The sequence below is a fragment of the Chionomys nivalis genome, chromosome 1 (genome assembly GCF_950005125.1).
Source record: "Chionomys nivalis chromosome 1, mChiNiv1.1, whole genome shotgun sequence".
Lineage (NCBI taxonomy): Eukaryota > Metazoa > Chordata > Mammalia > Rodentia > Cricetidae > Chionomys > Chionomys nivalis.
Window position 1 is genome coordinate 55,571,122 of NC_080086.1, and position 15,753 is coordinate 55,586,874.

Below are 15,753 nucleotides of genomic sequence, written 5' to 3' on the forward strand. Positions count from 1 at the left end.
GTTACTCTAACTCCTTTTTAGTGAGGAGGGTTTCACATCTTTCTAGTTCACTGTGTGTATTCACTTTATGGAAAGGGCTATCTTAGGAACCTCTTAAGTGTTCTGACATTCACCCATGCCCCTTTATTGTTCCATCATTTTATTGTTTTACACACACACACACACACACACACACACACACACACACACACACTGATGGGATGCAATATTAAAGCAGAGTCTCAGATCATAGTAAACAATACTTTTCAGGTGCCTGTACAAAGACTGAAGGAATCCATTCATTCACAATTATCATGGCACTTCCCACAGGGCATTGAGCTACTAAACAGGGGCAAGGTCCTGAACATATTCAATGGACATGTATGCAAGTGTAATGACATATCTGCAAACCGGGCTTATGCATATTCTGTTTCCAGATTTCTGGCTCCTCTGTAAGCATTGTGATGTCACTCAGAGGTTATTTCCCTTTGCTACTTGGCTGCCCTCAGATCCATAACTAACTTTTCCCATTCTGCTCTGTATCGCTGAGTGCTATACTCCCAGCTCCTTTGTGAACTGGTTCTACCTAAGTTCAGCCAATGGGAGGTGACAATGAAAAGAAGCTTATGGAGGGAACACCTGGGCCGGTCTTCACTCCTCTGATCCTGTTAGCAGCCTGGGAGGTAGATAAGGGCAAACACTTACTTTTTTTCATATTTTACATGAAGAAAGCAAGGTTCCCAGTGTCTAGGAGACTTCTATGGAGCTATATGGCCAGTGAGTGGCTCTAGCAACTCCTGGTGTCTGGGTTGACTGAGGTGCTTACCGTTGCTTTGGTTGACAGATGCATTAAGATCACAGCTTGAAAACTCAGATACTTTGCTGACAGGACAAGAGAATGGATTCCAAGGAGCTCTGACAATTAGGTAAAGAAATAAGGTAAAAATGGAAGAGTTGCCCACAGTGGGATCTTTGATCTAAATGCATGCAAATCTCCCGGGTGTTACTCTTTTAAAGTCTAGACCTTTGGTTCCAAATTGCAAGGCCTGTGGCTCAACATCCTATCATTGAACAGAGTCCTTCATTTGAATGGATGGGTCAAGTACACCAAACTTTCACACTTCTGCAGCATGCTTTTATCTACTCAGGACTTGCTGAGAGTGGGCCACAGTTTTCTAACATAGCTTTGCGAATATTACTACTATAGATTTCTACAACTATGCAGGAAGTCACGTTGGATTTGCAAGACAGTAAGGTCAACTTCCAGACAGCAGCTTCTGCTCCTGTCCTGCCTTCCCACTGGCTGGCTGCACTGAGACCTTTGAATTTAGCAAAGGTGTTATTCTCCCCTCTTGAGGAAAAATAAAAGATTAAAACCAAACATCCGCCAGAGCCAGGCAACTTAACCCAGATTAGGTAATGCTTATTTTACAGTCCTACAAGAGGCATCAACAGATCACTCCGACAGGATGCTGTTGACTTCCTGACTTAGAGCTCAATAATTTATTATCCACAACTGTCTCTCTTTTCTCGGTTTTGTGCTCAGAAGAAGCATTCAAGTTCTCTCCTATCATAGACTCTATGTGAGGACATAGAGATGTGATGTGATATTTTGGCCGTTTTTTTCTTGAGACTTTGACAAGGTCAAAAAGTGGGAGAGGACTTGGTTAGGGAGAGGCTGAACAGCCTGCCCAGGCCCCCTCTTGCCTTTCTTCTGAGCTATTCACTCAGATTCACATTTTGTCCCCACTCTAGCCCAACTTGAAACTCTTGTCCCTTCCTACCCTTGGCCTCAACATTTTACAGGCTATGGATCATCTTTCTGTGGCTCTATAGAGGTGGGTTATCAGGAGGATGTAATTGCAGAGACGCCAGAAGAGCTGAACAATGGCAACAGAACAGGGAGATAACTGGAGAGTTTAATGAGTATAAGATGCTATGATGCCTGACAGGTCTGCAGGGGCAGGAGAGGAGGAAGGGTCACACCTAGAAAGATCTTCAAGCCTAGAGGCAGATCTAGCCCAGAAGCCTGATGCTGTGACAGACAAGAGTTCTAGAGATAAGCTGCTCAGAAAGAGAGTGAGCTAAAGGAGCGATCGTCCAGAGGGAGCAAGGAAAGCGAGGATGTCGGAGTCCAGTAGTGGTGGAGACAATGAATGCAAGAAACAAAGCCCCTGACACAGCTGCGTGGATAGTGGTGGGGGGGAGGATCTATAAAAACATTTTCATATGAGAATGCTCCATAACGATTTGGGCTGTCTTTATTAAAGGAGCATATCTGATTTCACAAACTCAACTCACTGAGGAACTTCACCACAAACAGTGGTTTTAATCCTAGCACTAGGGAGGCAGAGGCACGCAGATCTTTGAGCTCGAGGCCAGCGTGGTCTACAGAGCGAGTTTCAGGACAGGGTCTGTATGCACTATGGCGTGGATTAGGTTGCCATTTCCATTTTCTTTGTCATGCAAGTTGGAAGTGAGTGGGTTGACCGCTTTGGAAAAGTGGCCCATTTCCACATTCCCATTTCTCTTGCAATAGAAAGCACTAATGTTTCAGATGCCCAAACTATTCCAGCTTTCACTACTGGAGATACTGTTGGTGGGCATGGAGGGTGTGGAGAGTGTGGAGGGCACAGAGGGTATGGGGTGATAAATAACTTTGGAACTTTTGAGACATTTGACTGTCACCACATGTATGTCTCTGTGTATGTCTCTCTGTGTGACTGTGTGTGTGTATTTATATGTGTATCTGGTTGTGTGTATGTGTGTGTGTTGGGCTAGAGAGGTCGCTCAGTGGTTAAGAGACTAGCTGCTTTTCCAGAGGACCCAAGTTCAATTTCCATCGCCCTTACTGTGGCTCACACCCATCTGGAGCTACAGTTCCTGGGAATCTGGCACTTGTTTCTGTCTTTTTCAGGCCCTAGGCATACATAACAGTACACAGACATATAGACAGGCAAAACGCCCATACAGATAAAATAAAAATAAATAAGTTTTTTTAAAAGGTATATTTTTGAAAGTGTTAAGTCTATAAAGAACATTTCTTTCTGTTAACTTACTTAATTATGTACTCTTGGAAATCAAATTTAGCACAGAGAGAAATCAGGGAGGAATTATGGCAGAGCAAACTTCCACGGTCACATGCCTGAAATCACGGCAAGCTATTCAGGCCCTGGTCCCCAGCCTGAGTGAAGGAAATAAGCCAGACGGAATTCTGCTCCACTTCAAAATGCCAGCCTGTAGCATGGAAATCAAGAAGTGACATCACCTGGAATAGGAAAATAATGTCAGAAGCGCTTCTGAAGGCTCAAAGACTACCTGGATACAAAAACATGATGTTTATTTCTCTCTGGGTTAGAAGGAGGAATGTCATCAAGTTGTCAATCACAAGCTGACCCAGGAGTTATCCCAGACTGCACACTTTCTCCTCTACCCTCTAGCTTACAGATCTCAGCCATCACTTGGCTGCTGCACTGTGGATCACAGGCTTTCCTGACCTCCTTTGCCTCATGCTTTCTCTCACACCAGCTCCTGAGAGTTCTCTTTAGGCACTTTCCATACACCTAACTTGGCTTGCTGATTCCAAAGAGCATCACTTCATTTAAGTGCACGGTTTACACCCTGTCCTCTGCTGTAGCTTTCTTACTGACCTCCCGACTTTGGGACGTTCTCGATTCAACAAGTTTTCCATCTACATGTCCATGTGGCAGCTAGATTAAATGCTGGTCTGATTGTGTGACACTGGTAAAATCTATAGAAGTCAGTTTTCCTATCAGGTGCAGTCTGTTAAAACTTCTAAAGGAAGCTCTTTAGCAGGAAATCTTAACAAAGCTTAATCGAGTCTTCTCTTCCAGTCCTCTTCTATAGTCTTCCTCCATTCAAAGGTCTTTGCAATTCTTTGGAACAGAACCTTGTTTGGGTTTGGTCAGTGCAGACACATGTTTTTAGCATGTCTTTCGGTACTAAGCCTTGTCTGCCAAGTGTGTCGGCTCCTGTGCCTTGCTGGCTTGGTGGGTCTGTCATCCCTCTGTGCTGTTGGCAGGCTGTGTGAAGAGTTCCAATGATGAATGTCAACTGCTGCATCTTGTTCCTGGTGCAGGGCCTTCTAGAGACCTTTGCTTGTGGTGAGGGCTGACAGTGTGAGCATGGCAGCTGGCTACTCTTAGTCTCCTTGCTGAGGAGGCAGGAAAAGCCTGAAGGTGAGAGGCATGTGAGTAACACAGGAGCCTTTCCCCTGTGAGCCATAAGTTGCTAAGATTCAATCATAGTTGCTTTTCCCTGGGGACTTATTGAGGTATGATTGATGAACATTTTTTTTTATATTTGGGGTACACAACGTGGTATTCTTATAAATGCCTACATGCTATAAGGTTTTACCTCAATCAAATTAAGGTATTTATTATTCTCATAGTTAACTGTGTGCAAATATATATGTGTATGCGTACATATGAACATGCGTATATATGTGTGTGCATGCAGTATATGCATACAGTGTGTGTGTACTGTACCTGTATGTGGGATATATGTGTGATGTGTGTGTATGTGTGGTACATGTTTGTGTATATATATATATTTCATGCATAATTTCAGGTACATAGAACACCACTTTACCCAGCACCACTAGTCTCTGGATTGCATCTCCATGACTTATCCCTCTTATAACTAAAGGTTTGTACCTTTGACTAACATTTGCACTTCAAACCTATCCCTAGGTAACCACCATTCCCCTGTTGTTGTGGGTTCAACCCTGCTTTGGATTTCCCATGTAAGCCTTCTTGTTAAAGCTATCCCTCTCCTCCCCATCTCTGGATGTGTCTGCTTCTCCATTGACATCACACTCCTTTACTGCTCTGTCTGCCAACAGATACTCGGGTCTCTTCAGAACCTGGGTCTTGTGAATAGAGCTGCTAAGAACATGGGACGACAGATCCCTCTTCAAAACAGTGACTTTATTCCCTTTGGATTTATAATGAGGAATGAGATTGCTGGAGCATGTGATGGTTCTGTTTTTAGCTTTTTGAGAAACATCCATATGGTTTTCCATAATGGCAGTACCAGTTTACAGTTCTGCCAACAGAGTACCAGGGTTCCCTTTCCTCCGTGCTTTTAGTGAAGCTGATTTCTTCTTGATGTTTCCATAATGGTCACCCCAGGAAAGGTGAGGTGACCCCTCCTTGTGGTTTTGACTTGCAAGGTACACATGTTTTCATATGCTTCTGGTCATGGTGTGACTTCCCAGGAAAGATATGGTTACACAAGGTGCTTTACCCACTGTGGCCACTTGGTTGCTGCATGGCACAAGTTCGTCAGATTTTCCAAAGATTACTCCTTACCCGGTACATGACCCACGACTACCTTTTACCATTTCATTGATTGCTTTTTCATTTTGCTCACTGCTTCCTCTGCTGTACAGAAACTTTAGTTCAATGTGGTCCCACTTCTTAGTTTTTGTTTTAGTCCCAATAATTTGCATATTAATTTGCAGAGTTTTTTTTTTTTTTAACAGATATAGAAACATCTGAAAACTCCTATGGAAACGTGTAACTAAAGCTATCTTGAATAGGAAAAACAAAGCTGGAATACGACTTTGTTCAAACCTTCAGGAGTGGAAACATTCTGCTACTGGCCTGAAGACCCATGCAAACCACCAGGACAGAAGGGAGCATCCAGAAATAACACATATGACTCACTGTGTGACAGAGCTGCTGTGGCACCTAACCACCCTCATGACTATTACCTTGTTTAGAGTCACCTAGGAGACACATCCCCGGTGTCTGAGGAAGTTCCAAAGAGGTTTGACTGAGGAGTGAAGACCCACCCTGATGGCGAGCGGCACCATCTTGTGGACTGTGGTCCCAGACTGAACAAGGTGGGATAAAGCCAGCCGAGCACCCGCTTTCATCTTCCTGCTCTGATGGACTCTTCCCCTCAGACATCTTTGCTTCCCTGTAGTGCTTCAGTCAGGTGTTCTGCCACATTAAGAAGAGTTTCGCAAGAGTCAAGAACACAGAGTTGGACAGGGAAAGGCGATTTACTGAAGTACTTGGGGAAGGGTAGGCATCTCTGTGCTTAGTAGGGGAGGAGATTGGGCCTTCTTTTGTATAATACACAAAAGTCAACTCAACGTGAACTTTGAGTCAACTCAACTTGAACCTGAGATCTGACGCCATAATGAAGTAATGGGGGAAAAGAAAGTACCAACACTAGTGGTAGCTGTAACTACAGCCAGCCCTTGGTATCCTCTCTCTGTAATAGCTTTGAAGGATGTGTTGGTCTCTGGCCCTCCTCATCTGTGACTCTTAAGTTTGTGTGAATAATCCTTCACGCAGGATGAGCACAAACCAGCCTCAGGCTGGATCTTCCCCTGGACCACAGTTTACCATCCCATATACAGTGTATCTTGATGAACTGTGTTTAATTCAACAGCCTGTCAGGCAAGAGAGTGCAGATGGTCTCTTTCTTCATGATCCTTGGAGTGAATCTGGTAAGGTCCTGTTTATTCCTGGTTCAGCTTCTCCTATTTGGTTATTCTGAGTATGTCCTAACACAGCCACTGCAGGTGGCTCATAGTGGCCCTGCTGGTCTCCAATATTCAGCCAAAGACCCTTCAGCTTTGTCAGTGCAAATTCTCTCAAGACAATCTCATTGGCTCATTAATAACCAATACAGTAGGTCAGTTACCCATTCTTTTTTTTTTATTCTTTTTTACTTAAAATTTCCAACTGCTCCCCGTTTCCCATTTCCCTCCCCCTCCTCCCACATATTGCCCCCTCCCCCCACTCCCCTCCCCCTATCCCCACTCCACTTCTCCTCCCCCTAGTCCACTCCCCCTCCCTCTCGATACTGAAGAGCAGTCCAAATTCCCTGCTCTACAGGAAGACCAAGGTCCTCCCACTTCTATCTAGGTCCCGGAAGGTGAGCATCCAAACAGGCTACGCTCCCACAAAGCCAGTTCATGTATTAGGATCGAAACCTAGTGCCATTGTCCTTGGCTTCTCATCAGCCTTCATTGTCCGCCTTGTTCAGAGAGTCCAGTTTCAACCCATGCTTATTCAGTCCCAGTCCAGCTGGCCTTGGAGAGCTCCCAATAGATCAGTTCCACTGTCACAGTGGGTGGGTGCACGCCTCATGGTCCTGATTTCCTTGCTCATGTTCTCCCTCCTTCTGCTCCTCATTTGGACCTTAAGAGCTCAGACGGTTGATCCAAATTGGGTCTCTGTCTCTCTCTCGATCCATCGCCAGATGAAAGTTCCTGTGCCATTCTCCTTGGCCTCTTGTCAGCTCTCATTGTCCACCACATTCAGAGAGTCCGGTTTTATCCCATTTTTTTTTCAGTAGCAGTCCAGCTGGCCTTGGTGAGCTCCCAATAGATCGGCCCCCCTGTCTCAGTGGTTGGGTGCACCCCTCATGGTCCTGACTTCCTTGTTCATGTTCTCTCTCCTTCTGCTCCTCATTATAACCTTGGGAGCTCAGTCCGGTGCTCCAGTGTGGGTCTCTGTCTCTATCTCCATCCATCGCTAGATGAAGGTTCTATGGCAATATGCAAGATATTCATCAGTATGATTATAGGATAGATTCATTTCAGGTTCCCTATCCTCAGGTGCCCCAATGAACTAACTGGGGACATTGCCCTGGGCTTCTGGTAGCCATTCCAGGTTCAAGTCTCTTGCCAACCCTTAGGTGGCTCCCTTAACTAAGGTATGAGTTTCCCTGCTCCCACAGGAGATCGCTTCCTATGTATAACCCCAGCAGCACAGACATTAAGGGCAACATTGAATAAATGGGACCTCCTGAAACTGAGAAGCTTCTGTAAAGCAAAGGACACTGTCATTAAGACAAAAAGGCAGCCTACTGACTGGGAGAAGATCTTCACCAACCCCGCTACAGACAAAGGTCTGATCTCCAAAATATATAAAGAACTCAAGAAACTAGACTTTAAAAGGACAGTTACCCATTCTTGATCCATCCAGCAAACATGGAGCAGGGAGTAGGCGCAGTGTTGCCACTTTTGGAAGCTGTGTCTCATTGCAAATCCTCTAAAAGGAACCCTGTCCTGGGAAGGGTCATTTACTTTTCTAATAGAATACCCTCACAATATGAATTTTGTTCACATTCATCCTTTTTACCTTGTTTTGTGCATGATATAAACATGTCATTTCTCTTCATCTGACACTCTCTAATCTTTATGACTCAACCTAAACCTTACGTCTTTTGTGAGGTGTTTCATTAACCATTAACAACAGATAATGCTATACCCCCCAAGGCTCCCTAGGAAAAGTGGCTTGCACTTGTAGTTCCTTGGTGTGTATTGTAAAAGGGTTCAGTGTCTGAACTTAACGATTACACACATAGCTCTCTTTAAAGGGGTTAAGTGTAAGAGAACAGGCCACAAGGCATTCACAGTTGGGACAGCTCTCCTTGCTGCTGATAAGCTCCCTCTTCAGTCCTCAGGGGCCCCACTCAAAATTCCTCTCCTTCAGTGTACAGACTTGTCTTTGCCACACTACCTCTGAGGACATCAATTATCAAAATGAATGTGTATGCAGTGAATTTACCCTTTTGTCAAGTAAAACACAATCTTGGTCTTATTGGGAGTTCATTTTCAGAAGCAGAGAGATTTGCAAAGTCTATGAACAGCCATGAATAAAACTTAGCTCCCAAATGAAATTCTAGCCTGAAGGGTAGCAAGAGTTAAATAACCGCTGCTCACAGCTGGAGATTCACAGGATGGCTCTTTAGCCTCCAGTGCTGTAGAGCTGTGTGCAGACTTTGTAGCGAGTTGAGGTATAGCTTCAGTTAACCAAGTCCCCACAAGCGGGACCAGCTTTAATAAAACACTAAACTGTTAGCTACGCCATGCCTGCTTGGTTCCAGCCTTGAATCTGTGGACTGAGTGACTGACTGCAGTTTCGGACTGCAGAACAATGTAAATAAAGCAGTTTGTCAAAACACTTACTTGCTTTGAATTGCTACCTGGCAACATTTGGATTCCATAATGTTTTTTAAATCCTTGAAAACTCTTCTATTAATACATAGTGGTATATTAAATGTAGAGTTTGCATTCTTAAAAGATTATGGAAAATTTAAAATTGCCAAAGTTCATAACATCAGAATTCCTTTTAGTTTGTCAGAAAATGGTGAAGTTCTGGTCGTTGGTAAAGCCATTTTGAATGTGGATTAAGATTCAGGTTTTTAGCTGTTAGATGGGCAGGAAGATGTTCTGCTAGAATAAGCTGCTGTTGCAGCTTTGTCCCTTAATAAAGATGTCTTATTTTTAGAATACTGCTGGTCTTCTTGACTGTAAAAGATGGGGGACACATATTTAACTCAATATTCTGACTCTTAACTTTTAAGACCATGGGCATTTGAATAACTCACATTGTCTTATTGGAAAAATATTTCTTCCTTCCGTCCTTCCTTCCTTTCTTTCTAACTAAAGAGCTGCTTACAAGGGACCAATTTAGCAGCGTTCATCTCCAAAGTAATTTTCCATTTATAGGCTGTAAATAAATTTGCAAAATCATGCAACTTCATGGTAATAACATGACCTGAAACTTACAAGGTAATTAAACTCAAAGCATCTAAGTATAGTGCTCTAAGAATAATTTACTTCTTGCTGCCAAGAGTCAAGATTTTCTGCTGCTAAGTACAACGCAAAAAATTAGTACTGAATGTTCCAAGCTGCTGTGCACTAGGAGGCTGCTTCTGGAGTTGCAGAGAGTCAGTGTGGCTGGGTGAAGTGGAAACAATGGCGCTATATGAATGCCTGGAAGTTACAATGGAAAAGTTGACTATGGATTTTTATTTTTTGTTTGTTCAAGGGGTTTATGTGTTTGTGTGTGTGTGTGTGTGTGTGTGTGTGTGTATGTGTAAATGCATATGAATGTGTGTGTGGAAGCCAGAGGTTGATATCTTGTGTCTTCCACAAACACTTCTCACCTGGCTGGCTGGCTCTTTGACCCACAGAGGCTTGGGAGGTTTTACAGCACAAACCTGCATCCAGGCTCTCAGAATCCCAGACAGGAGGCAGAGAAGAGGTGGACAGCAGGATATGCAGCCACCAACACTCTCTGTGAAGTCAAACTCACTTCCCCAGGTGAGCAACCCTGGCACCTGAAGGACTTGGCACCTGAGGACCTGGTGGCTCGGGTCCTCAGGAGGGTGCCTGTTGTTAAGGGCTGCTGCGGTGGCCTGAGTAGCTGACTCAGCAATTCTTCCACCATGACCAAGTCAGACTCCTGGCAGTTTTCTCTCTGTTCCTGAAACCTAGAAAATGTAATTCAATTTGCTCCTCTCCCTATCCTACAACCTTTTCCCCCCCATAATTTCATGATCTTTTTGATATCTGAAACAACAAAAGTAATGTGAGGTACGGAGAGTTTCTCTCTCATCTGTCTCTGTTGGAATATTTTTCTTGATTTTCTTTAGAACTTTTTTCTTGATTTAATGTTTCTCTTGTTTTTCATTAGACCTCTGAGACAAAGCTATAAATGAATGCTAAAACTTGTATGTCTAAAACAGGCATTCTCATTTGGCTTTCTTGGGCACTAAGCACACATGTGGTACATGGACATACACACAGGCAAAACAGCCACACACTAAAATAAAAAACAGAATAAAAAACCACTCCCACTTTATTGCTTGAGAGGGTCTTTCACTGAAGCCAGAACTCAACAGTTGACAAGGTTGGCTGGCCAGCAAGCCCAGTGGATCCTCCGGTCTCTGCCTCCTCCTTGCTGGGGTTACAGGTGAGTGCCATGCTTATCTTTCTATGTGGGGACTATGGATCCAGACCAATGCTCGCATGGGAGCACTTTATTGACTGAGCCGCCTCCCCAGCTGCCTACTGTAGTTTATAGCAACTTCTGTCCCTGTATGACTTGAATGTAGGTTCTCTGTGGCATATCCAAGCTACTGCTGCCCTAGGAGTCAGTGTTTAGCTGAATCTGGAAATGTGGAAGGTTTGAAGACAAAGGAAAAAGAGTCTCATGGTCTGACTTGACTGTTCAGGGTTTTGTAGGAGAGGACTGGAAGAGAACTTTCCTTCAAGATAAAATAGAAATGATTCAAACTATCTTACCCTGGAAGGGGGAATCTAAAGCCAAGTATTTACCCTAAATCCAGATGCCAACATGTGTCTGCCCTAGATGCAGTTGGCCAAGAGAACTGTAGCAGCTTTGTTCCCCTAGAGCCATGGTTCTCGTGCTTCCTAAAGCTGCAGCCCTCTAACACAGTCCCTCACCTTGGCATGAGCCCCAACCACAAATTATTCTGTTGAAGTCATAGCTGCAATTTTGCTACTGTTATGAATTGTACTGTAAATATCCAATATTTACAGGTTAAGAACCATTATTTTAAACTGTCCTTATCAAACTTTCCAGGTGTCAGAAAATGCCCCTCTGTTTGCTGGAAAGAAGAGGGAAGGAGGGAGGGAGAGAAGAGGGAGGAAGGAAGGGAGAGAAACTGAGAGAAAGAGAGAGAGATGAGATGAGAACACAATTAAGTTTACATTCGTAGGGGGGCAGGGAGAGGGGAGGGGGAATGGGAGGAGGGGAGGAGGTGGAAATTTTTAATAATAATAATAAATAAATAATAAAAAACAAAAAAGTTTACATTCGCATTGTCTGCCAAAACCTACTGAGAAGGTAATAGAAGGTGATAGCCTTCTCTAGACTTCCAAAGAACCACGGTTTTCCGTTGCATGTTTGTGGTTTAGTTGGTGAAGTGGCTGCCAATGGGTCAGAAATATTCAATGTGGCTGATTCTTTAGAGCTTAAGGCCTATGCCCTCAGCCTGGTCCTTTGGTCCTTTCCCACAAGACTCCTTTCTTCTCATCCTCAGCATGCTTCTCTTGGAGTAGTAACTACATCTTGGAGTAGTAACTACATCCATTCTCAGAGGGTCTAAACTACCCTTTGAGGTCTCCCTATGTCTGCCCACAATTTATAAAGAGCCTCCCAATAAAGTTTTCCTAGATAATTCAGATTTAAATTAACCACCTTCTACCCATTGTGAGCCTAATATTCTTACTAATGTGTCTGTATGGACATTTTAATTAAACATTTATGATTGATACCTTTTTCAATTATTAGGAGCATGTGATCCGTAGGGCACTATTTCTTTGAGTTTCTCAAAAAATATTTTTATGATTTGTGATTTAGAAGTATGGTTCATCTTTAGAAATGATCCCTGAGTGTTTAAAAACAACCAATAGACTTTATGTAAAGTGCATATTTCTATATGGATTATATTAATCCTTGTCTTTATTAATTTAAATGAGAATAACTAGTAGTCATGATAAGAGATATCCTTAAAGAAACCTCAATTTGTAGTGTTCCTAGAACACAAAAATTCTCTCAGGAAATGCAGTGATCTACATTGGAAATTGTAAATCCGTCTCCCCACCCCAGTCCTGGTCCCCAACAACAGAGAGTATAAGCTATGGTGAAAGGAGAATAGGGACGGTGGACAGTTGGGTTCTAAGGAGTTGGTCAAGTTCAGAGGTTAATGTACATGGGTCAGGACTTGAGAAAAAAGCACACAGAGAAGTGTCCTAGAGCCTCCCAGAACTCAAGTAATCAGACATGGAATTGTCATACTTAGGAATACTAAGTTAGCTGTGTCCTCTGTCATAGCTGTGACTTGGGTAAGGGCACTGCTACTCAACCACAGGCAGTGCTGCTGTGACATACCTGTGTGTGACATGTGCATGAGTGTAACTAGTCTATAGGCTGCAAGATCTGTGACACATCTGGGACGAGCCTGAAGGAGAGGACACCTGTGCACCTGTCCACCACAGGAGCCAGAAGGTGATGGATTCACAGATTACCATATTTGTAGTTCTTTATGGTTAGTGTCTACAGAAGCAAAAAAGTTAAACTTCTTATTATGCTTGGATCTTTTATTTCTTTTAATCATTTTGTCAGCTTGATTTATTAGTGTCCAGAGGAAAGGTGATAAAACTGTCTCCCGATGATGCTCTTCACCACCTTCTTCCTTTGGACTTTCTTCATTGATCTAACCTACCCATCTCATATCCCATTTCCTGATCTTGGTTTTTGAAGGTGACAGTTATTGTTTCAGTTAATTTACCCTACAACATTATTGATTTAGAGTGAATTAATATTTTTCAGAATCCATAGGCTATATCTAGAAAGTTCTTCTACTTGCAAGTAGCTACAGTTGTTTTTTTTTTTTTGTTGTTGTTGTTCTATTTGCAATTCCAAGAGACCACTAATACCTTTGTGGCCATCTTTAATGTGTTGTTGGTATGGTGTGCATGTCTGTTTGTATTTATGGCCATTTGCATGAGTGAGGGTTTCACTGCTGAAAGCCTGTCACATCTGTTTCACCAGGAGGGAGGAACTAAGGGCAGACTGAGGGTCCAGGCATCCTGGTGAGGCTCAGAACTCTCTGAAGAAAGTGGCAAGGTGTGATGTACAGCTAGGTGATGGTCTCCATCTGTCACCTCCTTCTGGGCCCCCCTAGTTTTTAGTCAAGGTCACCCTCTTTCTCTACTCAACAACTGAACAACATAGTGGTCATGGGTTAACCTTCCTGCCCCAAAGCAGGACTCTTCTGAAGGGTCGTCAACGTCCACTTCCTCTGCCTTCGGTTTCTTCCATTTCTCTCTCAGCTTATTTCCTGATCAGCTTCTGTTCCTCTAACCCAGGCTAACCATATGCTTCCCAGAGGAGCAAACAGATACCAGACTTAACAGAAAATGTCAATTCTGATCTCATTCCATACTCCAGGCTGCTTCTGTCACCCTTCCATAAAGATGAACAAATTTCCAGTACGGTGTTTGCCATGCAAGCTTGAGCATGTGTTTTTACTGTCCGGATCCCACCTAAAGGCTGAAGGAGAGAACCGACTCCATTAAACTGCTCTCTGGCCTCCATGCCCCTTCCCACCCACCCACCCACCTTTCTCTCTCTCTCTCTCCCTCTCTCTCTCTCTCTCTCTCTCTCTCTCTCTCTCTCTCTCACACACACACACACACACACACACACACACACACACATACAAACACACACACAATAAACACATGTTTTAAAGATGAAGATTTTGTTTCAACATAGGAATTCGATTTTATTTCAACTTATGAACCAATCTATCTAATAGATTCATCCGTAGGTGCTGTGGGACAATGGTCGTGTACCCTGTAAAGATTTGCCACTTGTATCGGTTTAATAAAATGCTGATTGGCTAGTAGCCAGGCAGGAAGTATAGGTGGGGCAACCAGAACAGAATTCTGGGAAGAGGAAAGACTTAGTCTGCAGTCGTCACTTAGAGAGAGAGGAAGCAAGCTGAGAATGCCTCACTGAAAAAAGGTACAAGCCATGTGGTTAACACAGACAAGAATTATGGGTTAATGTAAGATATAAGAGTTAATAAGAAGCCTGAGCTAATAGGCCACCCAGTTTATAATTTATGTAGACCTCTGTGTATTTCTTTGGGACTGATTGGCTGTGGGACTGGAAGGGGGAGGACGGGACAGAAATCTCTGTCAACGTCTAATGTCAGTGAACCCAATGCCTAGTACTCTTCAGCTACCATAGTGCCCATCTGATTGAACCCAGTACCACTGGAAACAGGTGCCACTACCATCTCCCAAAGCACTGCAAGGAAAGAGTTCACCACTTCCACAAGGTGCCTGTTCCACAGGGTGCCCATCTGTCTCTGTTCCAGGAGAGGTCACACAAGGGGAAGCAGAATTTTCATCAGGCTGATTGCAAATGGAAGCATTTGAGAGTTTGGACTCTGTCTGTGCCTTTGTCACTTGTGACTGTGAGTGAAGGTTTCATGAACCGAGGCAGAGAATGAATGACAAGACAGAGTGAGTTATGTCCAAGCCAATAAACACCTCAATTACTATAATTAGAGAAAATAATAAAGATTACAATAGCTGAATCAATCCTTAAATCATTTGCATTGCTCAGAGGAGTGACCTAATGTGTCCAAAATATCACGGACCATTTCATGCAAGCCTCCAAACTTAGAATTTGGAATCTTACTCAGGTAGTAATATCCTAACATTGCTGTGACTACAGCATGCACAAACCAGCAGGTATGTGTCTTACAAGAGGATGTTAGTCATGGTCCCAGGGAGAGTTAACATCCTAGTGTACCCCAGCCAGTGTTTCAAGGCCTGGAGTTTCTAAGATTTGGTGTTTTCCACAACCTATTCCCTTGGTGATAACCAGTTAAGTCAATTAGATCCCTTTTCTTCAAGCCTTCACAGTACCTGGAGTAGCAAAGGCTTGGCTGTGATTCCTTCCCAGCTGGGAACAGTGTGTGCAGGGGGGAGATGTTTGGAGAAGGGCTTCATTGGTGTTCCTAAGAGAAAGGAGGGAATTCAACAAGCAGGGAGGGACTCATTGACTTTGGGGGAGGGGTCTCTGTTAAGGTGTCTGCTGGCCCTAGGTGATTTGAAACTCGTCTCCTTCTCTCGCCATATGTCCTGCAGATAATTCCAGATGCCCAGGTGGAGAAGTGCCTGGGAGAGGTGAGCGGGTCATGGTGCTGTCATTAATCACTTGCAGACAGCTGGTCCTACAGTTCTTCCAGCCCTGCCCTGCCCTACTGTGATCTACAGCATCTCGCTGGAGCAGGGTGGGAGGCTCAGTTCTTCTTGGAGACCTTTCTTCTCCAGATGCCAATGTCAGACTACTTTCCTGGGGGAGGAAAACTCATCTCTTGCTGCTCCTTTAAAACAAAAGCATCCTTTTTTTCCACATGCCTTTTGAAAAAGGGACTGTGGGCTCACCACAT

General features: G+C 43.7%; 1 protein-coding gene across 1 annotated transcript in view; it reads right to left on the minus strand.

Annotated features, from left to right (window-relative positions):
* Positions 1 to 4,720: 4,720 nt before the first annotated feature.
* The window catches only part of LOC130871955 (small nuclear ribonucleoprotein Sm D2-like), a 70,278-nt gene continuing 59,245 nt past the window's right edge, over positions 4,721 to 15,753 (minus strand). Inside the window, exon 2 of the mRNA XM_057765729.1 lies at positions 4,721 to 4,935. Coding sequence (XP_057621712.1) covers positions 4,721 to 4,935 — 215 coding nt within the window. The remainder of the gene's footprint in view (positions 4,936 to 15,753) is intronic.